We start from the raw sequence: 27,359 nt of genomic DNA, 5'->3' as shown, positions 1-27,359 counted from the left end.
CCTGCGGCAAGGGCTGCTGGGAGTTTCCTGCCTGTGACCACCCCCACCTCGTGACCCGGCTCCTATCACCCCAGCCTTGGAAAGGCTGGGCCGCGGGGCCATAAATGCCTGTTATCATCAGTCTGTATCTCTAGAGCCGGGCTGTTTACCAGCAGCCCTGCAATTATTTTTATTACATACAAGTCCTATAATTAATTTTTATCACTGTTTTCTCACAGCCACCTTGCAAGGAGGGCTAGTTTTGCTCTCTTTTGGTTTGCAATTGGGGGAACTGGAACACAGGCCTTGAAGGGGTTTCATGGAATTTCCTGGCTTTGCCCAAAGTTCTAGAAAGGGTCAGAGTTTGAATTCATAGACAGTGCTGGTCCGAGCAGAGAGTTAGCAGCAAGGCGGGGTGGGTGGTGGAGAACAGCCATTCAGAATAGACGAAAGTCCTGAGATTTGGCTGCTTCCTAGCTGTGTGACCTTAGGCAAGTCACTCAAACTCTCTGTGCCTTAGTTCCTTTTTTGTTTGTTTGTTTGAGATGGAGTTTCGCTCTTGTTGCCCAGGCTGGAGTGCAATGGTTCGATCTCAGCTCACTGCAACCTCCGCCTCCCGGGTTCAAGCGATTCTCCTGCCTCAGCTTCCCCAGTAGCCGGGATTACAGGCATGAGCCACCATGCCCGGCTAATTTTGTATTTTTAGTAGAAACAGGGTTTCTCCATGTTTGTTAGGCTGGTCTGTAACTCCCGACCTCAGGTGATCCACCCACCTCAGCCTCCCAAAGTGCTGGGATTACAGGTGTGAGCTACAAGCCTGGCTCCCCCCTACCCCCCCCTTTTTTTTTAAGAGACAGAGTCTTGCTCTGTTGCCCAGGCTGAAGTGCAATGGCCTGATCATAGCTCACTGCAGCCTTGAGCTCCTGGGCTGAAATGTTACTCTTGCCTCAACCTCCTGAGCAGCTAGGACTACAGACGGGCATCACTGAGCCCAGCTAATTCGAAAAATATTTTTTGGTAGAGATGGGGGTTTTACTATGTTGCCCAGGCTGGTCTTGAACCACTGGCCACAGGCAGTCCTCCCATCTCAGCCTCTCAAAATTCTGTGATTAACAGGCGTGAGCCACTGTGCCTGGCTGTGCCTTAGGAAGGAATAACAGTACTCAACTCATCCGTTAGTACAGATGGGTGCTCAGTAACTGAGGTTCTATTGACTCTTGAGTTGGAACCTGGATTCATCTAGGACCTGTCCCACTGGATGACTTGGTCATGCCCCTTGCCATCCCTGAGCCTCAGATGCCTCATCTGTAAAATGGACATCATCTTGCCTGCTGCACCCTCTGATCTCTCATCTCTAGTCCCATCGGTCTTCGTCACATCTTCCAACCACCCGCAGCTTTGCCTTGTTAATTCCCAATTATCCACTCAGATATTCTTCCTTCCCTCCCTCCCTTCTTCTCTTCTCTCATGTAATAAATATTTTGTGACCACCTGCTATGTGGCAGGTGATGGATAAGACAGGCAAAATCATTGTCTTCATGAAGGGGAGATAGACAATAAACTAAAAAAAGAAAAAAAGGGCCGGGCACAGTGTCTCACATCTGTAATCCCAGCACTTTGGGAGGCCGAGGCAGGCAGATCACCCAAGGTCAGGAGTTCAAGACCAGCCTGGCCAACATGGTGAAACCCTGTCTCTACTAAAAATTCAAAAAATAGACAGGCATGGTGGTGGGCGCCTGTTGTACCAGCTACTTGGGAGGCTGAGGCAGGAGAATCGCTTGAACCCAGGAGGCAGAGGTTGCACTGAGCCGAGATCTCGCCACTGCACTCCAGCCTGAGTGACAGAGCAAGATACCGTCTCAAAAAAAAAAAAAAAAAAAGGAAAAAAGAAAACCCCAAATAAACAAGAGAATTGCAGACTGCAATCGGCATTTCCTAAGGGGAAGTTATAGCACCCTAAGAGGAAGTAACTGGGAAGGTTATTTCCTAGAAAGGCCTCTCCAAGGAGACACTTTTGTTTTTTCATTGTTTTTTTTTTTTTTTTGAAACGGGGTTTGGCTCTGTTGTCCAGGCTGGAGTGCAGTGGGGAGCCCAGCCCTGACAATTGTATTCTTATCACCAGTTCAGCAAAGGGTCGTCAGATGCTTCCCGTACTTGGAATGGATTATTTCCTCATTTGTTTTCCCTTCTATCCAAACACAATCCTGCTTTGTCCAGAAAAATATTTCCAAATGGTAATGGTTTCTGTGTATGTGTTTCAAAAAATTTTACATCAAATTTGAAGTATAATACACATATGGCTGGGCATGATGGCTAATGCCGTAATCCCAACACTTTGGGATGCCGAGTCGGGAGGATCACTTGAGCCCAGGAGTTGGAAGCTAGCCTGGGCAACATAGTAAGACCCCCCTGCCTCTACAAATAATAATAATAAATTAGCCAGGCATGGTGACACATGCCTGTATGTAGTCCCAGCTACTCGGGAGCCTGAGGTGGGAGGATTGCCTGAGCCTCACGAGATGGAGGCTGCAGTGAGCTGTGATGGTGCCACTGTACTCCAGCCTGGGTGACAAAGACCTCAACTCAAAAGAAAACAAAAACCAAAAAACAGACATCAAAAAATGCACAAAACTCAAGTGTGCAGCTCAACGAATCATTGCAAACAGAACCCCCATGCCACCGGGACCCAGACGAAGAAATGGAACCCGGCCAGGCTCCCAGAAGTCTTCCCTTTGCCCCTCACAGTCACTCACTAGCACCCTCTCCAGGGTAACCACAAGCCTGACTCCTGACACCAGAGATGAATCTTGTCTGTTGTTAAATGTTAAAGAAACGGAATAACACAGGATGTAGTCTTTTGTGTCTGGCTTATGTTTGTGAAATTCATCCATATTTTTCATAGCTAGAGTTTATTCTTAGTGCTGTATAGTGTTCCGTTGAATGAATACGTCACAGTTTCAAATAGTTTTTTTTTTTGGTTTTTGTTTTTTTGTTTTTTTTTTTTTGAGACAGCGTCTTGCTCTGTCGCCTGGGCTGGAGTGCAGTGGTGCAATCTTGGCTCACTGCAACCTCCACCTCCCGAGTTCAAGCCATTCTCTGCCTCAGCCTCGCGAGTAGCTGGGGTTACAGGTGCCTGCCACCACACCCAGTTAATTTTTGTATTTTTAAAAATTTTTGTAATTTTTGTATCTCGGCCAGGCTGGTGTTGAACTCCCAACCTCGTGATCCACCTGCCTCAGCCTCCCAAACTGCTGGGATTATAGTCATGAGCCACTGTGCCTGTCCAGTTTGTTTTTTTTTTTTAACAACTTTCCTGATAATCTGAGCATCCATTCAGTTTGGGCAGGGCAGCGGTGAGAGGAGAGCAGGAACTGGGTTTGACCCACAGGCACGTTTTGTTTCACACACCTTGTGTTTTTGTATCGTTTTCATTGAATTAGTTGCTGATGAAGATGGATATTTGTCTCCTCCTGAAGAATCTGCCGTTGCTGGTCCCCAATTCCAAGTGCCTGGAGTTGAGTCCTGGCTGCCTCTTCTCAGCTCGTGCATTCCATTCCCATTTGCCACAGTCCCCACCACTCCCTGTTGCTCTAAAACCACTCACTGACATCACCCACCTGGCCCTGTAAACATTTGAGTCTTCCATTCTAGCTTTAATTCAGCAGAGGTGGCCAAAATGCTTTATTCTAAGGTCTGCACAACAGTGGGCTAACCAAGCAGCTTAAGTTAGTTTATACGTGGCCTCCATAGTGTTAAACTTTGGGATGCATATTTCAGTGTTCAAAAATGTATTGTCATTATTACTATTTCAAAAATGTTTTAAAATATATTTCCATTATTATTATCATCATTATTGACATTATTACTGTCTCCAAAGATGTTTTAAAAATATATTTGCCTGGTGTGGTGGCTCACGCCTGTAATCCCAGCACTTTGGGAGGCCGAGATGGGCAGATCACTTGAAGTCGGGAGTTTGAGACCAGCCTGGCCAAAATAGTGAAACTCTATCTCTACTAAAAATACAAAAATTAGCTGGGCATGGTGGTGCATGCTTGTAATCCCAGCTACTTGGGAGGCTGAGGCTGAAGAATCGCTTGAGCCCGGGAGGCAGAGGTTGCAGTGAGCTGAGATCGTGTCACTGCACTCCAGCCTGGGCGACAGAGCGAGACTTCATCTCAAAAAATAAAAAATAAAAATATATTCAAATATATAGTAGAGGTCAAATTAAATATGGCAACTCTGGACCCAGATGGCCTGGAATCAAATCCTCGCTTTACTACTCAGGAGTTGTGTGAACTCAGGCAATTACTGAAACTTTCTGTGCCACTGTATAAAGAGAGATGTTAATATTTACCTTGCTGGGTTCTTATAAAGATTAAATGAGCTAATACTTGTAAAGTCAGTGCCTGGCACAAAATAAGTATTCAACATATATTGTTTGTTTGTTTGCTTGTTTATTTATTTATTGTGAGATGGAGTCTCACTCTGTTGCCCAGGCTGGAGTGCAGTGGCACAATCTTGGCTCACTACAACCTCTGCCTACCAGGTTCAAGCGATTCTCCTGCCTCAGTCTCCCAAGTAGGCAGAATTACAGGCATCTGCTACCACTCCCAGCTAATTTTTGTGTTTTTAGTAGAGATGGGGTTTCGCCGTGTTGGCCAGGCTGGTCTCGAACTCCTGACCTCAAGTGATTCGCCCAAGTCAGCCTCCCTAAGTGCTGGGATTACAGGCGTGAGCCACTGTGTCGGGCGGCTAGCTATTTATTATCTTTAAAATTAGTATGGCAAGCTGATCATTTGACCTGCTGGGGTGACCAACCATCCTAGTCTGCTGAGACTGAGGAAGAGTTTCAGGACACAGGACTTTCAGAGCTAAAACTAGACAAGTCCTGGCCAAAAGAGGATGAGTTGGTCACCCTAGCCCTGCCTGACGATAATATTTCACTCCAGTTTAACAGACTGATCTTTTACTTTTATTAAATTACAGGTTTGATGTTGAAAATGATATTCGCACTACATATTGTAGAACCCCCCTCAAGCATCCCTATGGTATAATTTCTGCAAAACACTAATCTTGCTTACATTTTCCTCATGTTACAGATTGGGAAAGTGAGGCCTGGGGTGTAAACCAGTGGCAGAGCTCTTCCCTAGACCTGTTGTGAAGCCACTGCCCCATCACCTGGTGCTCAACATGCACTAGGTAACACTGTAAGTGATTTTCATTAAATTTAATCTCATATAATCTTAGGAGGTGGGCTCTACCATTATAACCATTTTAGAGATGGGATGCTCGTAGCTGTCTTCTGTCCCACAGACTCACCCATATCCCTGGGATTAGAATTCATTCATTCTGTACATCTTTGCCTGATTGTGGTTTCCTTGGAACTTTTGTTACAGGGAAACCCAGCAAGGTTTCCTGGGTCTTGTTTAGCCATTGAGCCTAATCTATCTGTTTCAAGACTTTTTTTTTTTTTTTTTGAGACAGAGTCTTGCTCAGTCACCCAGGCTGGAGTGCAGAGGCATAATCTCGGCTCACTGCAACCTCCACCTCCCAGGTTCAAGCAATTCTCCCTGCCTCAGCCTCCCGAGTAGATGGAATTACAGGCGCTCACCACCATACCTAGCTAATTTTTTTTTTTGTATTTTTAGTAGAGACAGGGTTTCACCATGTTGGCCAGGCTGGTTTCGAACTCCTGACCTCAGATGACCCGCCCACCTTGGCCTCCCAAAGTGCTGGGATTACAGGCATGAACCACCGCCTGGCCTTGTTTTAAGATATTTTTAAAGGACCTTTTGTTTCAGTTAGCAAATGTCTGCTACTCTCCTACTGGGGCTATGTGGTGACTGACAAAGAGACTTTGCCCTCAAGGACTCGAGGCTGCTGGGGAACCCTGCTCACCGGGGTCTCTCTCCACTGCACTATGGCCAGCTTGAGGGCAAGGTTGGGGTCTTTTCACCTCTGTGTCACTAAGACGAGATCAGCAGCATGTGTGGAAACTGGCAGATCACACCACAATGCAGAGAGGGCAGCAGGAGTCCAGATCCCAGCCATGACCTGTCGAGCTTCAGGCAGGGAGCAGTGGGAGTCCCAAAAACTTATGGGGGTTTCTCAGTCTCAGTGCTATTGATATATGGGGCTGGCCAGTTCTGTTGTGGGGGATGTCCTGTGCGGGGTAGGATGGTTAGCACTGTCTGTTGCCTCTGCCAGTAGCGTCTTCTCAACCAGTCATGACAACCTAAAGCATCTCCAGACATCACCGAATGTCCCCTGGGGGCAAAGTCACCCCAGGTTGTGGACTGCTGGCTTAACTGAAGCAAACTTAACGAAGAAAGTGTTTGCAGAGGTGAGGCATGCAGGGACTGGCAACAGTGGGGAGCTATTGGCACCCCAAGGCCAAAGGGGTGAGAGACAGAATGGTGTTACTTGACCCAGAGATAGCTGGAGCCATATAAGTAAGGCTAAGACAGGAGTTGAGGCTGTGGAGAAATTCAGCCACTGCCAAAATTAAGGCAAAACAGGGAGGGAGCTGGGGGTGGCATAAACACGCCCACTTCTCCCTCATCCTGCCCTTTTATCTCTGCCGATTCTTCCCCTTGGCTGAATGCATTGTGATGTCAGAAGGCACAGGTGCCTCCAGGCCACAGAGCAGGATGCGGTGGGTAAGCAGAGAAGAAACATCACAAGGAGGCAGGCGCAGGCCCCAGAAGACAGGACATTTGTGTACATCTTGGAGGATGTGTACTTTGGAGAAAGCTGGGAAGGAGTATCTCATCAGCGGGAAGAGCATGCATGAAGCAATGGAGTTCTGAGACAGCCTGGCTCCCTGCATTGTTTATTTAATTGTGATTGTTTGTTTGATTGACTGTGCTCTGTGTGCACGTGGTGAAAATAAAACATTTCAAAAGGTACAAAAGGGCATAAAATGAGAAGTAGGTCTTCCTCCCACCCTGACCCCAGCTACCCAGCCCCCCTACATCCCCCCGAAAACCATCTTGCTCTCTGGTGTCTCATCGCCTTCCAGAAATAGTTAGTGCACATGCTAGCTTGTGTCACCTAAACTCCTAATTTGATTTAATTTCACGGGTGTTTGCAGAGCCCCTATTGTGTGCAAAGAAATGAACTGAGCTCTCTGGTCTCAGACCCTACTCTGATCCACTAAGCACCGGCGGCTTCAGGCCCACCACGGCTGGCCTCCCATCTCTTTCTCTAAGCAACGGGTCAGCCTGCTACAGTTATGTTGTTCAACTTATTTTATTTTATTTTGTTTTATTTTGTTTTGTTTATTTTATTTTATTTTATTTTATTTTTTGAGATGGAGTCTTGCTCTGTCACTCAGGCTGGAGTGCAATGGTGCTATCTCAGCTCACTGCAACCTCCGCCTCCTGGGTTCAAGCGATTCTCCCACCTCAGCCTCCTGAGTAGCTGGGATTACAGGCGCCTGACACTACACCTCGCTAATTTTTGTATTTTTAGTAGAGGTGGGTTTCACCATGTTGGTCAGGCTGGTCTCAAACTCCTGGCCTCAAGTGATCCACCCGCCTCAGCCTCCCAAAATGCTGGGATTACAGGCATGAGCCACCGTGTCCGGCCTCAATGGATGTTTTGTGGATTGGACTGAATTAAAACTGAACCATTGGTGAGAAGCAAATTATAATGCAGGAGCACACATAAACCTTGGGTGTGGTTCAGGAGACCATGTGTTTTGGGGAGAGGAGTGAGGGTTCTGTCTCCAAAGGCTTGCTCTTGCTGGAGCCAATGGACAGTTGTCTAAGAAGGAAACGCCTATAGTGTGACCTAGAGGGGGCGCTAGAGTGTGAGCAGGTTGGGTCCTATCACCTTTGTGGGACTTGATCTGGCTTAGATCAGTCCAGGGAAGACCAGATCTTGCCTGGCTACTCCCAGCTGGTGTCTGTAGCCCTTGGGGGAGTTTAAGACTAGGAGAGGGGAGTTTCTGGCCAGCTGCCGAAATAGGGAACCCCATAACCAACATGTAAACTTGTCGGTGCCTAGAAGCAAGCAACCAAATCTGGTTCTCAGATGCCCAGGCGGAAGCCAGGAGGCCAGAGCAGCCCAGGTCTCCAGGAGCAGACAAGGACCAGGCTCTTCCTTGCCTGCCCTGCTCTTCCCTGCTGATCTCTCTTGTTCTCTCAACACCTGGCTCTTTCCTGACAGTGCCTGTGTGTTGAGCACTTCAGGGCAAACACTTGCCTGCCATGATGGACCACCTTTCTGTGCAGATGCTGAGTACACACCAGCTCCCACTCCCACGGCTGCTTTGCAAGGACAGTGTTAATGATCCTCACTTTGTAAACAAGGAAAACTGAAGCTCAGAAAAGAGGGATGGAGGGCGGTAAGGTCGGGCATCCTACACATATGGTGATATCATTGGACATTTTGTGTTGAAGAACGATGGAGTGTTGAACACAGAATCACAGAATTTTACTTTATTTTATTTTTTGAGATGGAGTCTCAGTCTGTCACTCGGGCTGGAGTGCAGTGGCGCAATCTTGGCTCAGGGCAACCTCCACCTCCTGGGTTCAAGGGATCCTCCTGCCTCAGCCTGCCGAGTTGCTGGGATCATAGGTGTGCACTACCAGGCCTTGCTAATTGTTTTGTGTTTTTAGTGGAGATGGGGTTTCACCATGTTGGCCAGGCTGGTCTCAAACTCCCGACCTCAAGTGATCTGCCCACCTTGGCCTCGCAAAGTACTGGGATTACAGACATGAGCCACTGTGCCTGACCAAGAATTTTAGAATCATAAAATCCAGGAGTCCCGGACTCCCAGGTTACCAGTATAACCCACACTGCCACCAACTCCCTGTCCGTTTCCCACACTGTAAGTGAAATGTCTCTCTGGGGCCCACCTCCCAGCCACTCAGGCCTCTTCTTCGCTCACCTGGGGTCTTGTTCCAGACTTTTCTCTTGTTTCTCCTCCTTCCAAACCTGTACACAGCAGCCAGAGGCATCTTTCCAAACTACTAAGCAGATCGTGCCACTCTGCTCCCCCTTAAAACCCTTCCCTGGCTCCCCTTTGCCCTCAGGATAAAGTTCAAACTCCTTGACATGGTTTACTAGATTCTCAGTCATCTGGCCACAGTCTCCGGCCACTCCACCCCTCTTCTACCACCCCCCACCCCCAACTCTATACCAACCCATACAGAACTCGTTTTGTTTCACCAGATGTGCTGGATGCTGGCTGTCTTCCCCGACCCCTGGACCTTTGCACTGATTGTTCCCACGACCTGGAACACAGTCTACACCACCACCTCCTTCTCTGATTGAAGTACTCTCTCTTCTTGTTTGCTCTGGGGACAGTTTCTGCTCACATGCCTCCTGAATATCTGGGTTGGTGTTCCTTCCTTTACCACACTCCCCACTCCAGTTGCTGTGCTTAACCACGTGACAGAGGCCACTGCAACACGTGTGCCCGTGTGTTTGCCTGTGTCCGCATCTGCTCATGAGCCACAGGAGGGCAGATATCAGGTCATCTTTTCTCTACTGAATCCCAGCACCCAGCACTGTGCCTGGCAGAGAAGAGTTGTTCATCCAAGACATATGTTGACAAATGAAGTTTAAGATGTTAGAATCACAAGCTTTTAGAGCCATGGACTTGGTGAAACAGAAGCCTAAAGTCTCAGAATTATATAATCCTAGACTTAGCGTTAATTATGCGAAGAAATTGAGAATATCCGAATCTTAGGATCTCAAGGTTGAAAGAATTCTTATATAGGCATCTTGTCCAAGGACTATCAGTGGACTAGAAAGTTTTAATTGTGCCCTTCTATATTATTTAATGTATATTTTTACATTTATTTATATAAAAATAATACATTTGTCTCTCAAACATTTATTTTAATAAAAGTTTAGTTGGCGCCTAGTGAGAATGCACTCACCACAGTGGCCTCAAACATTTATTTTTATAATGTATCCTTCTATATTTATTAAGCACTTATTTATTAACCAATATTAATTGAGCCTATTTATTCTGTGACCAGCACATAGTTGTGCTAGGCAACTATGTGAGTCATCTATGGTTGCATAACTAATTACCTTGATTTTAAAACAGAAAACATGTATCATAGTTTCTGTGTGATAGGACTTCAAAAATGGCTTAGCTGGATGGTTCTAGCGTAGCTCTCTCATGAGGTTGTAGTCAAAATACCAGCTGGGACCATGATCCCCTGAAAGCTTGACTAGGGCTAGAGAATCCACTTTCAATCTGGCTCATTTGCATGGCTGGCAGTGTAGGAGGCCTCAGTTCCTCACATGTGGACCTTGCCATAGGATTGCTTGAGTGTCCTTACAACATGGCTGCTGGCTTCCCCAGAACAAGGGATTCAAGGTGGCAAGATGAAATCCACAATGCCTTTTATCATCTAGCCTCAAAAGTCACACTCCATCTTTTTCACAATATCCTAGTGATTACACAGGACACCGCTATTCAGTTTGGGAGGGGAGTACAAAAATGGTGGGAATACCAGGAAATGGGGATCACTGGGGGACATCTTGGAGGATGGCTACCACGGCAGCATTGAACAAGACTCAGAGTCTCTGCTCTTATGGAGTTAACAGTCTAGGGAGCGAAGGATAGAGGAAGACAATCAAACAAGACAATGAGTTAGAGCTGGAGTAAACAAACTACATTCATGGGCCAAATCCAGCCTACTGCCTACTTTTGTAAATAAAGTTTTATTGGAACTCAGCCACACCCACTCACTTACATATTGCTTATGGCTGTTTTACGCTGTAAGAGCAGACTTAAGTAGTTGCAGCAGGGACTGTATATCCTGCAAAGCCTCATGTATTTAGCTAAGTGATCAGGGAAGGCCTCTCCAAGAGGCAACGTTTGAGTAGGGACCTGAATGTTTAGAAGTGGCCATGGGAAGAGCTGAGGACAGAATGTTCCAGATAAAGGGAACATTAGGGTAAAGGCTGTGAAATGGGAACAGCTTTAGTGTGTTGAGGAACAGGGAGGAGCCCAAGGGGGCTGGAATAGAGTGACCATGGGGAGATGATCTCAGAGGCATGATTAGGAACCAGGTTCTGTAGGATCTGGGGGCCCTGGTGAAGAATTTAAAATTGTTCCAGGAACGATGGGAAGCCACTGGAAGGTTTTAAGCAGGGAGAGGTAGGATCTGATGGGGATGGTAGAGATGCCTGGTGTAGTTTGGTCCCATTCTTTGAGCAAGATGGTGCCTCTACTGGCCCCCTAAGTGCAGCTGTCCCGGAACCTGTTCGTGTTGACAAGGCTCAGGTAAAGACCTTTGGCATCATCCCACAATTACATGTTCAGGTCTTGCCAATCCTTCTGACCTGGAAGTCCTTTCTTTTGACTCACTCTGAGTCCCTTGCCAGCCTGCCTCTTCTGGATCTAATAAATCTGTGAAGTTGGAAAGAACACTGAATTTTGAGCCCTAGGTTCCAGACCGTGCCCTTCCCTGACTTGCCCGCAACAGTCCGGCAGCCTCTCTGTGTCTCAGTTTCCTTGTCTGTAAAATGAGGGGAGAGTCCAGTCTGCCTGGCCCAAGACCAGGTGATTAAATGTCCTAGGAAGAGCAGAGCATGAAGGGCGTGTGGCAGCACAGGTTGGGGTGGACTTGGCCAGACTGAGGTTGCTGAGGTAAGCAGCGGGAAGTAGGGGTAGTTGGTACATTGGGAAGAAGGCTTACTGCTAACCCTCCTCAGCTTGAGTTTTTGTTTTGTTTTTTTCTTCGAGATGGAGTCTTCCTCTGTCTCCCAGGCTGTAGTGCAGTGGTGTGATCTTGGCTCACTGCAACCTCTGCCTACTGGGTTCAAGTGATTCTCCTGCCTTAGCCTCTCAAGTAGCTGGGATTATAGGTGCCTGCCACCTCATGCCTGGCTAATTTTTGTATTTTTAGTAGAGACAGGATTTCGTCATGTTGGCCAGGCTGGTCTTGAACTCCTGACCTCAGGTGATGTGCCTGCCTCGGTCTCCCAGAATGTTGGGATTACAGGTGTGAGCCACCATGCTGGCCTGAGTTTTGAACAATAGGAGAGCTCACTGCCTCCCAGAGGCCCTTGGGATGGCGGAGTTGGAGTTGTCTGGCTGGGGTCAAGACCTTTGAGGGAGGAAGAGCCAGGGGGCTAATCCACGTCCACGTCAGCCTTAGGTGTTAGGAAGAGCACAGAATCTGTTGTCAGAGAGATCCCTGGCACCATCACTGATTTGCCCTGTGGCCTCTGTGGCCTCAGTTTTCTCATCTGTGAAATGGAGTAACCTGACCGGAGGTGCTTCTGCTGTACACAGCACTAGCATTTTATGTACCACTTAGAAAAGACACTGCCAATTAATGATGACAATGCCTCCTTATCACTTAGAATTTTTATTTTCTGTAATTAAAAGGCTCTTTGAGACTTAGACGTAGTTTTTAAAATTATATATTGGCAGGGCACTGCAGCTTACACCTGTAATCCCAGCACTTTGGGAGGCCGAGGCGGGAGGAGGTCAGGAATTCGAGACCAGCCTGGCCAACATGGTGAAACCTTGTCTCTACTGAAAATACAAAAAATTAGCCGGGTGTGGTGGCGGGCACCTTTTATTCCAACTACTCGGGAGGCTGAGGCAGGAGAATCACTGGAACCTGGGAGGTGGAGGCTGCAGTGAGCGGAGATCTTGCCACTGCACTCCAGCCACTGCACTCCATCTCAAAAAATAAAACAAATAAAAAATAAATCGCCAGGCATGGTGGCTCGTGCCTGTAATTCCAGCACTTTGGGAGGCCGAGGTGGGCCTATCACTTGAGGTCAGGAGTTCGAGACCAGCCTGGTTAACATAGTGAAACCCCATCTTCATTAAAAATACAAAAATTAGCCAGATGTGGTGGCGTGCACTTGTAGTTCCAGCTACTCGGGAGGCTGAGGCAGGAGAATTGCTTGAACCAGGAGGGTGGAGGTTGCAGTGAGCCAAGATCATGCTATTACACTCCAGCCTGGGCGACAGGGCAAGATCTCTGTCTCAAGAAAATAAAAAATCATGTATCACCCTTGTGCATACATAAAAAGGAAAATCTGGGTAAGATAGATTAGGTAAGGAATTTCAAAATTTCACAGTCAGCATCCAGCCCATTGAGGTTACTTTTCTGCTCAGAATCTTCATTGTCCATATTTTTCCATGCAATATTATCTTCCATTCCACTAAATGCTTTGCTCATGCAGCGCTTCTTCTTCTTTTTTTTTTTTTTTCTGAGACAGAGTCTCACTCTGTCGCCCAGGCTGGAATGCAGTGGTGTGATCTTGGCTCACTGCAAGCTCTGCCTCCTGCGTTCATGCCATTCTCCTGCCTCAGCTTCCTGAGTAGCTAGGACTACAGGTGCCCACCACTGCGCCCGCCCCCATGCCCAGCTAATTTTTTTTTTTTGTATTTTTAGTAGAGACGGGGTATCACCGTGTTAGCCAGGATGGTCTCGATCTCCTGACCTCGTGATCCGCCCACCTCGACCTCCCAAAGTGATGGGATTACAGGCGTGAGACACCACGGCCGGCCCATGCAGCATTTCTTGAAAGAACGCTCCACTGTGTTCTTTCCCGGAAGAACCTGGATTTCCTCCCAACCCACTTACTCCTATGCTGCAGGTTTTGCCCCGGATGCTTTCTTCATCTTATCAGAAGGTGTCAATGGAAGGTTTTGGGAAACAAGCAGGACTCTTATCCCTTCCTCAAATGATCCTTAAGTCATTTTTGATGAAATACAAAGGGAGTGCAGTTGTAGTTGTCCAGTTAGGCCACTGGAAATAATGACCAGAACCAACTAGGTCAGGGCTACCACCTGATCTAACCCTTAGCAATTTTGGGACGCCATTGATTTAAAGACACATCGTGATTTCAGAGATACCATAATGTGAAAAAGGGTGTGTCATAGAATTTTTAAAAACATTACAATAAGGCTAGACACAGTGGCTCACACCTGCAATCCCAGCACTTTGCAAGCTGAGGTGGGGGGATCAGTTGAACCCAGGAGTCTGAGACCAGCCTGGGCAACATAGTGAGACCCAAAGTCTCCAAAAAATTTAAAAATTTCCAAGCATGGTGGCATGTGTCTGTAGTCTCAGCTACTTAGGAGGGTGAGGCAGGAGGATCTCTTGAGCCCAGGGGATCGAGGTTGCCGTGACTGAGCCACTGCACCCCAACCTGGGTGACAAAGCAAGATCTGTCTCAAAAAGAAAAAAACCTCACAGGATTTTTATGTGAGGATGAAATGAGGTAAATGAATGATGGTCCCTGACCACAGGCCCCAGAGTGCTCAGCTCAGCACGGCCACTCCCTTGGCATTGCTCAACTCTCCCCTGACTCCTCTCAGCCCAGGGTATGGCCCTCCCTTGCAGGGCCAGCTCAAGTTTATAGCGACAATCGCTGCCCCTTGCAGACGTGATCTTAAAGCCATAAAGGCTTTTACAGTTTCACTCTCCCCCCTAGATAAGCCTGGGGAGCCCTTCCCAAGGCCGGGGAGCAATCTCAGAGCCACAGGGGGAGGGGTTGGGCGTTGCACAAGTTGGGAAATGGAACAAGTTTTATGGCCCCAACTTCGCTAAAAATATCACGTTCTCAGATCCTTGGCTGGAGTCTGCTAGTGAAACCTCAGCACCTGCAGTGATATTCACTCATTCATTCTTCCACTCATTTGATACAAAGGGAATAGTGTGCAGGACACGCCAGCACGGATATTCTCACTTCACCACTATTATGCTGTGTGTGGACCCAGGGCAGACCACTTTCCTCTCATCCGTAGAGCAGGGCTAGTACATTTCACCTCCCCCGCAATCTCAGTAAGGTGAGCGGGTAAGACCAGTATGTCAGCACACTTAGCACCTAGTAGGTCTACAACAAATTTGCTTGAATCCCTTTCGTTCGCCAACTATATTCATCTTTTTTGTTTTTATTTTTTGAAACAGGGTATCACTGTGTTTCCCAGGCTGGAGTGCAGTGACACAATTATGGTTACTGCAGCCTCGAACTCCTGGGTTCAAGCAATCCTTCTGCCTCAGCCTCCCAAGTAGCTGGGGCTATAGGTGCACACCACCATGCCTGGCTAATTTTTTAAATATTTGCAGAGATGGGGGTATCACTAAGTCGCCCTGTTGGGTCTTAAACTCCTAGGGACCCGAGGATTGCTCCGAGCAATCCTCCCACCTCAGCCTATTTTCTGTTTCTTCTCTTCACTCTTCAATGAACCCAAGCAACTATTGGCTTTTCATTTCTTTCATTTGTTAAATTAAGGTATAATTTTCTTTCTTTCTTTCTTTCTTTCTTTCTTTCTTTCTTTCTTTCTTTCTTTCTTTCTTTTTTCTTTCTTTCTTTCTTTCTTTTTTTTTTGGAGACGGGGTCTCACACCCGTTGTACAGGCTGAAGTGTAGTGGCACGATCTTGGCTCACTGCAACCTCTCCACCTCCCGGCTTCAAGCGATTCTCCTTCCTCAGCTTCCTGAGTAGCTGGGATTACAGGCGTGCGCCACCACGCATGGCTAATTTTTGTATTTTTAGTAGAGACGGGCTTTTGCCATGTTGGCTAGGCGGGTCTTGAACTCCTGACCTCAGCTGATCCGCCTGACTTGGCCTCCCAAAGTGCTATTATTACAGGCGTGAGCCACACACCTGGCCAAATTAAGGTATAATTTCCATAGACTAATATTTGCCCTTTTTAATGTGTGCTTTTGCAAGTTTTGGCACATGTATGCAGTCATGTCACCACCATCACAGTCAAGATTTTTCTCAGAGCACTTCCATCACTCCAAACCCCTCCCCTGTGTCCCTTGGTATTCAAACCCCTACCCCAGCCCTTGCCCCTGGCAGCCGCAGATCTGTGTCTGTGGCTTTGCCTTCTCCAGAACATCACAGAGATGGAATCATACAGTATGTAGTCTTCTGAGCCTGGCTTCTTTCACTCAGTATGAGGAGTTTGATTTCCATGATTTTCTTGTTTTTTCTTTTTTGAGACGGAGTCTCCCTCTGTCGCCCAGGCTGGAGTGCAGTGGCACGATCTCAGCTCACTGCAACCTCTGCCTCCAGGGTTCAAGCAATTCTCCTGCCTCAGCCTCCTGAGTAGCTGGGATTACAGGTGTGTGCCACCACACCCAGCTTATTTTTTCGTTTTTAGTAGAAACGGGGTTTCACCATGTTGGCCAGGCTGGTCTCGAACTCCTGACCTTAAATGATCCACCCCGCCCCCGCAGCCTTCCAAAGTGCTGGGAATACAGGTGTGAGCCACCGCGCCTGGCCCCATGTTGTTTGTATCAGTAGTTACTTCTTTTTGCTGAGCAATCTTCCTATTGACTTTTTTTTCTTTAATAGAGACAGGGTCTTGCTCTGTCATCCAGGCTGAAGTGCAGTGGCTTAATCATGGCTCACTGCAGCCTCAAACTTTTGGACTTAAATAATTCTCCTGCCTCAGCCTCCTGAGTAGCTGGGACCACAGGCATGTGCCACCACACCTGGCGATTTTTTTTTTTTTTTTAATTTTATGTAGAGACAGGGATTCTTGCTGTGTTGCCCAAGCTAGTCTCGAACTCCTGGCCTCAAGAGATTCTCTGTTTTTCACCTCCCAAAGCTCTGGGATTATAGGAGTGAGCACCGCGCTCAGCCCAACTGACTATTAAACTTCTCGTCTATGTATGACGTAGACTTTTTATCTCCAGCCCCAACTTTTTCCCAAGCTCTAGACTCATATATCCAATGAGTCCCTGGATGTTTAATTGGGATCTCAAACAGCACATCCAAAACCAAGCTCTTTGTTTTCTAACCCAAATTTGCAGCTCCTGCCGTCTTCCTCTATCAACAGACAGCACCACCTGGCCACAAACTTCTTCCCTTCACACACCTTAGCAAGTTCTTGGCTGTTCTACTTCCAAAACACTCCACTCTGACCGCCTCTCACCACCACCACCTGTATTCATTTTCCATTGCTGCGTAACAAATTGCCACAAATGTAGATGCTTAAAACACTGCCCATTTGTCAGCTGGGCACAGTGGCTCATGCCTGTAATCCCAGCACTTTGGGAGGCTGAGGCGGGCAGATTGCCTGAGGTCAAGAGTTCGAGACTAGCCTGGCCAACATGGTGAAACCCTGTCTCTACTAAAAATACAAAATTAACTGGGTGTGGTGGTGCATGCCTATAATCCCAGCTACTCAGGAGGCTGAGGCAGGAGACTCACTTGAACCTGGGAGGTGGAGGTTGCAGTGAGCCGAGATCACATCATTACACTCCAGCCTAGGCAAAAAGAGCAAAACTCCGTTTCGAAAGAAAGAAAAAGAAAACACAGCCCATTCGTGGTCTCACAGGTCTAGAGTTCAGCAGCCCAGAGGTGGCGAGATTGGGTTCCCGGCTCGGGTTCTTAAACGACTGGACTGTGTACCTACCTGAGGGCTCTAGGGAAGGATCCAAGCTCATTCATGTTGTTGCCTGCATTCATTTCCTCATGGTTGTTGGACTGTCACCCTGTCACCATTTTCTTGCTGGTTGTCAGCCAGGGGGTCTCTCAGTTTCTAGAGGCCACTTGCATCCCTTGCCAAGTGGCCCCCTTTGTCTTCAAAGCTGGCAACAGAGACTGTCCCTTATGTGAAATCCTTCTCACGTTTCTGATTTCATAGAAAGAGCCCAGTTCCCTTTATGGCCTCACCTGATTAGGCCAGGCCCACCAAAGAATATCTCCCTACCAAAAAGTCAGCTGGTTTGGGACTTTAATTACATCTGCAAAATCTCTTCACAGGAGCACCTAGATTCATGTCTAATTGGATAACTGAAAGAAGGTGTGCATGCACCAAAGGCAGGCGTCTTGGGGGGCGTTTTAAAAGTTCTGCCCACTCCACAACCCTAGTCCATGCTGCCATTATCTTTCACCTAGACCACTGCCCAGGCCACCTGTGCGCGTCTCTGCTCCCACTGTTTTTCCACATAGTCCATTCCCTATACAGCAGAGAGTGGCCTTTTAAGAACATCAAGCGGATCATATAACTTCCGTATTCAAAAATGAAGAGCTTCCCACTATACCCACAATAAAATCCAGGATCTTTCTCATGGCCTAGAAGGCTACCTCTGGTCTCACCCCTGCCTTCCTCTCAGACTCGGAAAAATGTTCAACACATCATAGACACTCACTAAATATTTGTTGAATGAATGAATGAATGAAAGTCTCTTGGATTGGTTCTTTTCTCTATTCCACTGCCACCATCTTGGTATGGACATTACTATCTCTCACCTGATCCAGTACACTTGTGTCTTCATTGGTCTCCCGGCTTACAGTTGCACCCGTTGCATTGTCTGCCACAAAGCAACCAGGATGATGTTTTAAAGATATAGATCTGGCTGGGTGCAGTGGCTCATGCCTGTAATCCCAACACTTTGTGAGGCCGAGGTGGGGAGATTGCCTGAGCTCAGGAGTTCAAGACAAGCCTGGACAGCATGGCAAGACCCCATCTCTCCTGAAAATTAAAAAAAAAAATAGTTGTGGATGTCTATGGTCCCAGCTATTCAGGAAGCTGAGGTAGGAGGATCACTTGAGCCCAGGGGGTGGAGGTTGCAACAGTGAGCTGTGATTGCGCCACTGCACTCCAGCCTGGGTGGCAGAGGGAGACCTTGTCTCAAAAAAAAAAATATATATATATATATACACACACACACACACACACACGCACACACACATATACACACATATATTTATATACATATATATTTATATGCATATATATATTTATATACATATATACAGATCTGCCTATAACCTGCACTGCTCTCAAACCTCCAGTGGGCCGGGCGCGGCAGCTCATACCTGTAATCCTAGCACATTGGGAGGCCAAGGCGGGCAGATCACTTGAGGTCAGGGATTGGAAACCAGCCTGGGCAACATGGCAAAACCCCACCTCTACTAAAAATACAAAAAATTAGCTGGGTGTGGTTTCGGGCTCCTGTAATCTCAGCTACTTGGGAGGCTGAGGCAGGAGAATTGCTAGAACCCGGGAGACAGAGGTTGTAGAAAGCTGAGATCAGGCCATTGCACTCCAGCCTGGGTGACAGAGCGAGATCCCCTCTCAAAAAAACAAACAAATAGAACCTCTAGTGGCTTCCTTTTTCCCGGAAGAAATTCCAGACTCCTCTGTGCAGTATTTGAGGTTCCCACCACTTGTGTGCACACCAGCTGTCCTAGTGAGCGAGCTTCCAGAAGAGGGATGAGGGCTTCCAGTGGAACTGGGGGAAGTTTTAGAGATACACTGGAAACGTATTAAGAGATATTATACCCAAGGTCTGTCCTTTACAGTGTTCTCTCTGAAAGCTTTAAGGAGAAAGTCTCCATTGGCTACGTGTACGCCCTTAACATCTCTGTAATATTTGTCAGTGTTCCTTTTTAACACGAACGCAAGAGCGGAGCTTTCCCTGAGGCAATTCCACCTGGCTGCAGTTGAAAATCATTGTTTTCTTTTCACTAATTTTGCAATCACCTCTTATTTATGGCAAAGGATGCTAGTTTCCTATTTATGTCAGTGACCTGAAGTTTAAAGGGAATCATGATGAACCGATTTAACAAAAAATAAGTAATGGAAGTTACAGCAGTCCTTGGGCATAGAGAGGGCAAGGTGGCATGTGCACGAAAGTTGGAAAACGCCAGCCTCGTCCTGCCCCCATGCACAGAGTTCCCGCTGCCTCCTCCCACTTGCCGCTCACTCCTCAGCCTCGAGTGCACTTCTGTCTTGCCTCATTATTGCCTCTGAATCCTCCTTCAAAGCACACACCTCTCCCTTTCCCAGAGTACAGTCACCTCGCCCTCCCTGCCACCTCACCGGCTGTCACGTTCACCCCTTTGGCTCTTGTCATCAACTGCTTCTAATTTTCCCGTCCTTGTGAAAACTGAAAGCTCTAGGAGGGAGGCGCCTCGTGCCATTGCTTCTCCATAATCCCAGCATGCCCGGCGCAGGGCTCTGCCCATCGGCATTTGGCATGAGATGAACTTTCCACCATTCACACTACTTCTGTGCCCACCACGCAGTGACGGAGTCACCAGTGTCTTCCTCAAGGCCTCATGTTGGCCCCTGGAGCCAGACAGTGAGCATCAGATCAGCGTCCACACCAGCTATGGAGTGGTTACCAGCTGTGTGTTGGGCAGGTCCCTTCCTCTCTCCTCCGGAGCCTGTTTCCTCTTTGTTGTTGTTGTTGCTGTTGTTGTTGTTGTAGGATCTCATGGTTTTGCTCACACTGGAGTGCAGTGGCATGATCTCGGCTCACTGGAACCTCCCTCTCCCGGGTTCAAGCGATTCTCCTGCCTCAGCCTCCCGAGTAGCCAGGACTACAGGCACATGCCACCACGCCCGGCCTTTTTTTTTTTTTTTTTTTTTTTGTATTTTTAATGGAGATGAGGTTTCACCATGTTGGCCAGGCTGGTCTCAAACATTTGTCCGCAGGTGATCCACCTGCCTCAGCCTCCCAAAGTGCTGGGATTAAAGGCGTGAGCCACCATGCCCGGCCTTGTTTCCTCATTTGTGGAACAGAACCACAAGAATGACAGCCTCAGAGGTTGTTGTGGGAATTAAATTATGTCCAGTCATGTTTGGCAAAGAGGAAGAGCCCAGTAAATGTCCTTGGCGTCATGATTTGCTGTCTAACTCCACCATCGTCAAACAGCTGCCTGGGATCCTGTGATTCAGGCCTCTGAGATCACATCCTGGAATTTAGGTATGATACGTGGATCTGAGAAGTGTAGATCAAAGGTTATCTGGGTTCCACAAATGAGGAAGTAGGACGATCTCACCAATTTGGGATGACAGGCCATTCACACCTCATGAAACTTTCTTTGGGTCTTCAAGCAGCCTGTCACCCAAGGGCCCTTCTACTTCTGGTCCCCACGCTGAGCAATGATGGAATGATGGAATAAGAAGCTTCTAGTAGCATGGCTTAGGGAAACAACTTTTCAGAGGAACTAAAAAGGGGTCAGCCTGGGCAACATAGCAAGACCCCATCTTTACTAAAAATAAAAGAAAAAATTAGCCAGGTGTGCTGGCACACTGTACCCCAGCTACTCAAAAGGCTGGGGCGAGAGGATTGCTTGAGCTCTGGAGGCAGAGGTTGCAGAGAGCTATGATGGCGCCACTACATTCCAGCCTAGGTGACAGAGAGAGACCGTGACTCAAAAAAGAAAAAAAAAGGAGGAGTCTTAGAAATTCCAGTTCTTTTTCCCATTGTTTTGTAGCAGAGAAAGAGGTTTAATTGTAGGGCTGCCAAACAAGGACATGAGAGGAAACCTCCAATCTGTCTCCCCGAGAAGCTTGAGAATTGATAATTCCTTTTTTTTTTTTTTTTGAGATGGAGTGTCGCTCTGTCACCCAGGCTGGAGTGCAGTGGCATGATCTTGGCTCACTGCAACCTCTGTCTCTTGGGTTCAAGCAACTCTCCTGGCTCAGCCTCCCAAGTAGCTGGGATTACAGGTGTGCACCACCATGCCCGGCTAATTTTTGTATTTTTAGTAGAGATGGAGTTTCACCATGTTGGCCAGGCTAGTCTTGAACTCCTAATCTCAGGTGATCTGCCCACCTTGGCCTCCCAAAGTGGTGGGATTACAGGTGTGAACCAACAGGCTCCGCCAATAATTCCCATTTCTTAATCAGGCTACCTGGATGGTGGAAGCATGGGCTCAGGTCTTGACTGGGGTCTCTAGCTGTGTGACCTTGGACAAGTTTCTTCACCTTTCTGAACCTCAGTTTCATCATCTATAAAATGGGAATTTGACTGTCTGCTACCTGAGCTGATGCTGTTTAGCAACTGAAATAGAAACCAAACCTGAAGCTCTGGCTGCCTGTGCTGAGATTTGAGATTAACCAGGGCAAAGGGCTGATGAGGTGGAGGAACCAAGGGTAGAGGAATTTATGGCAGCCCAGGGTTTATGGTTTTGATATGGGTTTATTAAGCACAATTTAGACTGAAATAGTCTCCGCTGGTCCCCACCCCCTCGTGTCCCTGATGGCAGCAGCATGAACAAGGCCTCCGTTGCAACGCTGTTGAAAACATTTCCTGGTGCTGACTAGTGGAGGGAAGGCACAGGGGAAGGCAGGAGCGGCCCTAGGGATCAGGTAGACAGCGAATGGGTGCTCTGAAGGCTGGAGCGTTTAATGGTTAACCTCTCGCTAGAAAGGGGCATGAAAAGTTCACTTGTACTCCTCATGTAACGGGAGCTCTCACAGTTACTGTGCTCTCATTCCATTCAATCCTGACATCTTCCCTGGAGGAAGATCTCATTCCCACTTTACAGATGAGGCTCGGAGTGGTGGAGTGACCTGCCCAAGGTTACACTGATCAGTAAGACGTGTGCTTCCCAGACCAGAACTTTTGTCCCCTCCATTAAGGAAGAGCTGAAAGGATCACGCTGCTCTACCCTCATCCCCAGTGAGGATGTCCCCATATGTTGGCATCCCACGGTCCAGCCATCACCGAATGCTGTGGTGTGCTGGTGAATGTTAACAATGGGCTCTCCAGGAACAAAAGCCCTGATTTGTAGAGTTTGCTAGTCCTTGTGGTGTAAACACTCCAGCAATAACCAATCTCAAGCTATCAGTGTGGCACTGGCAAACACGGAATTGGGAAGAGAAGCTAATAGTCAGTTCTCACAAGCCAGCTCCAGCACAACCCCGAGTGAATGGAACGCTGTGGTCTGTGGTGGCCGAGACACAAGGCCGCCCTCCTATAATAGTTTAGCCATGGAGAGAACCCCAGTGCCTACAGATCTGGCTAGAGATTCTCAAGCACATCCCTTGCTTTTATTCTTTCTACTTATTATTTATGTTTTGAAACAGGGTCTTGCTCTTTCACCCAGACCGTAGTGCAGTGTTGCATTCATGCTCTTTCACCCAGACTGTAGTGCAGTGTTGCATTCATAGCTCACTGCATCCTCGAACTCGTGGGCTGAAGCAATCCTCCCTCCTCAGCCTTCAGAGTAGCTGGTACTATAGGCACACACCACCACACCTAGCTAATTTTTAAATTTTTTTGTAGGGATGGGGTCTCCTTATATTGCTCTGGCTGGTCTCGAACTCCTGAGCTCAAGTGATCCTTCTGCCTCAGCCTCCCAAAGTGCTGGGATTACAGATATGAGCCACTGTGCACAGCCTTGTTCTAGAAAAAAGCAAAAAACAAAACAAAACAAAAAAGCCACTTGCTTTTATGGAATGTCCCCACAGCTACTCATCTCATTGCTGGCAGATTGAGGCGACCCAGAAAAGGGCTCTGTCTTGGACCTTCGTGGAGGATGACAGACCCTTGGACCCTCTTGCCATTCTTCCAGATCTTTCTATTACACTCTCCCTCATCACTCCCCTCTTCAAGAGGGGGGATCAACTTTCACTCTCTCCATATACTAAGTACTTGGAATCAAGAGACCAGGGTTAGATGTCTACCTCTGCCACCCAAGAGAAATCACTTCCCCAAGTCTCAGTCTCCTCATCTGGAAAGCGGGAGTAATCATGTCTAACTGCTTACCTCGTGATGTGAAGACTCAGAAATTATAATGGATACAAAAACATTCTGCACATCACAAAGAACTATAAAACTATTCTCATTCTTCCTTAAAAAAATTTTTTTTTAGCCCCCAAGTAGAACCAGAAGATTCAGTCTTATTTCTGACACCTGAAAGAAAATAGACTCATCCGAGGACTTAGAAAACATATGCGCCATTTATTTTGTTTTATAAACTTTTGTTAAAACACACAAGAGTACGAAATGTTTTTTGTTTCTTTGCCCCATCAGGCGGCCGTGATGGGGGCTCAGGGGTCAGCGCAGGACCTAATGACATTCACACCCACAGAAAGATGTGGGTCGTTCTGATGGGACCCAGCCCACTTTGGTAATTGCTTGATGTAAATTTCACAATTCATCTTAATCAGGGCAGATCACAGAAAAATTTGGCAAATGTAATTGGCTTGGTAATGACAAACAATAGAAGAGCGTTCATTTCCGACCCTCTCCTCTCCTCTGTCCGCTCTCAGGAGAGCCATGCGGATTTTAGAAGCTGCTGAGAGCTGCCTGAAGATCGGGGTGTCTTGGTGGGGGAACCGTTGTGCCCACGCTTGTCCCCCCAGCAACCCTCTGTTAGTCCATCAGATTTTATGTTTTAGGACCACAACTCAAGTGGCCAAAAAAAAAAAAAAAAAAAAAAAAGAGAGAGAGAGAGATTTTCTAATATGTCAGCTTAGAGTCAAAAAAGTAAACTTTGTTTTGTGTTTCTCACATTACAATAAAGTTATTAAAGTGGAATGGGTTTCTTCTCCAGAAAGGGGTAGATTCCCAGCAGAGAACTGACCCCCTGCTCCAAAAGATTGTTCCCATGAAGGGCCACTGTTGCCCTCTGCACGCCATGGCACATTCTTATCTCAACCTTGCTCCCGTGACAGAGGCCTGAGCAACGCTGGAGGGAGGAGGTGGAGGAACAGAGTGGGAATGACCACAATGCCGGGAAATGGTTCCAGCCTCCCTGCCTTACCGCAGACCAGGCTGAGCTATCTGGAGGAGATTTCAGGGGCACTTGAATGAGGTGGTGGAGGAAGGCTAGGGAGCTTTGAGCAGGGCACAGTCTCTCCTGGGACTGGGGGTTTGGCTGGGACTGCTGTAGGGATGCGGTGATTCCTCTCTGACACTCGCCCCAATACTTCTCCATGCCTCTTTCTCATAAAAAACAATCACTAATGGTGGGATTTCTGGGCACTGGGGCACTGCCTCCATCCACTCAGAGGGGTCAGTGTTGAGCGGGGGGCAGGAGTCGGTCCAACAGTTTCCCTCCTACCTAATCACACCTCCAGCCCCAGGACACATCCCTTTTGTTCACACTGGTCAGTGGCATTTTCCAGAATGTCCCCAAAGACACCAAGATTCCACATGGATGACATGCTGGATGCTCCATCCTAGGGTCCAGTGTTTCCAGAATACACCTGGAGTGACGATCTCCAGAATAGGCCTCAAACCCGGGCCTGCTTAGCCCTCCCGTGCCCCCACACTGCACACACTGTCCCACCCCCATGCCAACAGGCCAGATGAACCTGACTCCCAGGAAACAGACCCCTGCCACCCCTCCCCTAGACTTGGGGAGTGAAGAGAGAAAAGCTCTCAAGAGTTATGAATTCTCCTACATATTTATCAGCAAACAGGATACTCGACCCTAAGTGAATTTTAGTGCAGCCTCAGGCCAGTCTTGGTCCTGGGAGTGGGCAGAGTTCCCAGAAGAACGAGTCCGGTTTCTGAGGCTGGAGAAGGGAGCCAGAAGCCCCCCAACTTGATCACAGTGAGAACAAAGGGAGCCTTTGGAAAAGTTATTCAGCCACTCTCGTTAAGAGCTCCTGTTCTGATCCAGGGAGACCTGGGTTCAAGTCCTGACTCAGCCACTTCCTAGTTGTGTGAATTTCAGAAAAAAAAATCACTTCACCTCTTAGAACGCAATTTCATCTTCTGTAACAATCTCTAGGTTAGGAGGGGCGGGTAAGTGTGGGGAGGGAGGAGGAGAATAAAAAAACAAAAACAATCTCTAGGTTAATAGGGAGGAAGGGAGGATTAAATGAGATGATGCATATCAGATGCCTTAAGACAGTGCCTGGGAGTAAGGAAGAGCTTGAGACAGGCCCTGGGAGATCATTCCTCCTGGATGTCACTCTGATGTGAGAGTTTACCCATCTTGTCCTCTCCAGCCCCAAGCCTCATTACTCTCACCCGCATTACATCATCCACCCCACCTGACCTCCCAGCTCCCAGCCTCCCATCCTCTACAGAACTGCTGTGTTCATTTTCTGGAAGCCCAGCTCCCTGCATACCCCTTGCCGCTGATCAGGGCCTCAGCCTGGTATTCCAGACCCTATGCTCTCCAGCAGGCCTTCTCTCTCTTCATCATCCCTTTCCCACACCATTCTTCCTCAATTCTTGCTAGATTCTTCCTACCACGAGGCCTTGGCTCAGGCTGTTCTTTGGAATGTCCCGTCTCACCCGCTCTACCAGCCAGAAGTCTACCCTTTCTCAAAGGCCTAGTGGATGGTCTGCCTCCTTCTGATGCTTTTCCTCTCCACTCCAAGTTCCTGTTGCAGTTGCCAACCTGGGCTTGTTTTCTCGGGTTGAAGGTCTGCAGAGATCCTCACCCCAAATACCCACCCAAGTCCCTGAAGAAGGAGGGTGCGGTGGGGCTGGAGGAGAAAGGTGTCTTCCCTCACCACAGCCTTCTAGACCCTGCCTGGCCCCAGTCAGTGCTTACAACATGCTCCCAGAATGACTGGGGGAATCGTTTTCAAGGCCTCCTTGGCCTCTGGAGAGGTGGTGCTGGAGAAGACGGGATGGCTGAGCAAGGCGACAGCAGAGGGAAACGGGCGTTTGACGTGGGGGCAGCAGCAGAAGGAGGAGCGAATGGATGAAGGTGAAGGTGAAGGCAGTGGCTTCAACATGAGAAAAGTTGTCCAAGGCAGTAGAGGACTTTCCAGTGGCGTCTTCCCAAGTGAAAGTCTCGTTATCCAGAGCAGAGTGTCAAGGGTGGCAGTGGGATGTGGCCCTTAGGCCATGTTCTCGGGCCCTTTATCCTTCCCATTCCTGCTCTGGGACTGGTCCTGGCGTCACGTCTTCCTTTGCCGTGACCACGTGATCACCAGGCGTTCTCTGAGGGGGCTGGGGGGAGCCAGCGGAGCCCCCAAGCCCCAGCGGCTTGCTAGATAACTTCCTGCTTGGTGATGGTCGGCTGGGGGATGGCAGAGAGGGGCTTGACGATTGTGGCGACGGCTCCTGGCAGGAGCTTGTAGGGCTCAGACCCTGAGCCACCTGGCGGTGAGGGCTGTGGGGTCTCAGGGGTGGCTGGAAGGACAAACAGACAGATAGGAGCTGCTCAAAATTCCAGCCTTTGTGGGAGTAAATGAAGAGCCCTGGGAAAATTCTCCCCCCAACCCCCAGCCCGCCCCGCCTTGACTTAATTTCTTCCTCTATAAAATGAGAGAATTAATTAAACCAGATAATCCCCAAGGTCTTTTATGACTCAACCTTCTGTGAGTCCCAGATCATAAAGCCTAAGTTTTATGAGGTCTGGAAGGTCCCACCACCCATCTCCTCCATCATTTATTTGATATGCAGACTTGAACTGCTTCTCTGAAACCAAGGCCCAGGCCTGGCTGTCACCAACGGCAATGGGATGGGTGACAGGGATATTCTTTCCTGGGAGAAGGAGCCAGCAGCTGATGAGACCCAGGGCCAACTGGCTCAAAAAATACCATTTCTTGGATATTTAGGACATGAGTAATAGAAACTGGCCTCACTCTCATGGCAGGTTTGGAGAGCAAATTTGACCCAATTGGCAATCTTTGTTCAATGGACAACTTTCTCCAAGAACAACGTCAGTAAAATATCATCTCATCTCAGTGGATCACTTCATCCCAT

General features: G+C 48.0%; 2 protein-coding genes and 1 long non-coding RNA gene across 10 annotated transcripts in view; 1 reads left to right on the top strand and 2 right to left on the bottom strand.

Moving 5' to 3' along the window:
* TTPAL (alpha tocopherol transfer protein like) overlaps positions 1-9,012 on the bottom strand; it is a 47,321-nt gene extending 38,309 nt beyond the window's left edge. For 2 of the 4 annotated variants that reach the window (XM_077948686.1, XM_077948689.1), the window contains exon 1: positions 8,876-9,012. The gene's annotated coding sequence lies outside the window, so the exon portion shown is untranslated. The remainder of the gene's footprint in view (positions 1-8,875) is intronic. The other 2 variants (XM_077948680.1, XM_077948682.1) reach the window with 2 other exon arrangements.
* Positions 9,013-9,866: 854 nt separating this feature from the next.
* LOC144332174 (uncharacterized) lies at positions 9,867-26,786 on the top strand. The gene is made up of 2 exons (XR_013399975.1): positions 9,867-11,599; positions 22,965-26,786. It is a non-coding gene; the product is annotated as an uncharacterized LOC144332174 (long non-coding RNA).
* Positions 23,623-27,359, bottom strand: part of HNF4A (hepatocyte nuclear factor 4 alpha) — a 76,021-nt gene continuing 72,284 nt past the window's right edge. For all 5 annotated transcript variants that reach the window (XM_077951838.1, XM_077951839.1, XM_077951837.1 and 2 more), the window contains exon 10: positions 23,623-26,783. In XM_077951838.1, coding sequence (XP_077807964.1) covers positions 26,641-26,783 — 143 coding nt within the window. In that variant the 3' untranslated portion in view covers positions 23,623-26,640. The remainder of the gene's footprint in view (positions 26,784-27,359) is intronic.

The sequence above is a fragment of the Macaca mulatta genome, chromosome 10 (genome assembly GCF_049350105.2).
Source record: "Macaca mulatta isolate MMU2019108-1 chromosome 10, T2T-MMU8v2.0, whole genome shotgun sequence".
NCBI classification, from domain to species: Eukaryota; Metazoa; Chordata; class Mammalia; order Primates; family Cercopithecidae; genus Macaca; species Macaca mulatta.
Note: the sequence above shows the minus strand (reverse complement) of the source record. Positions and strands in the feature narration are given on the sequence as shown.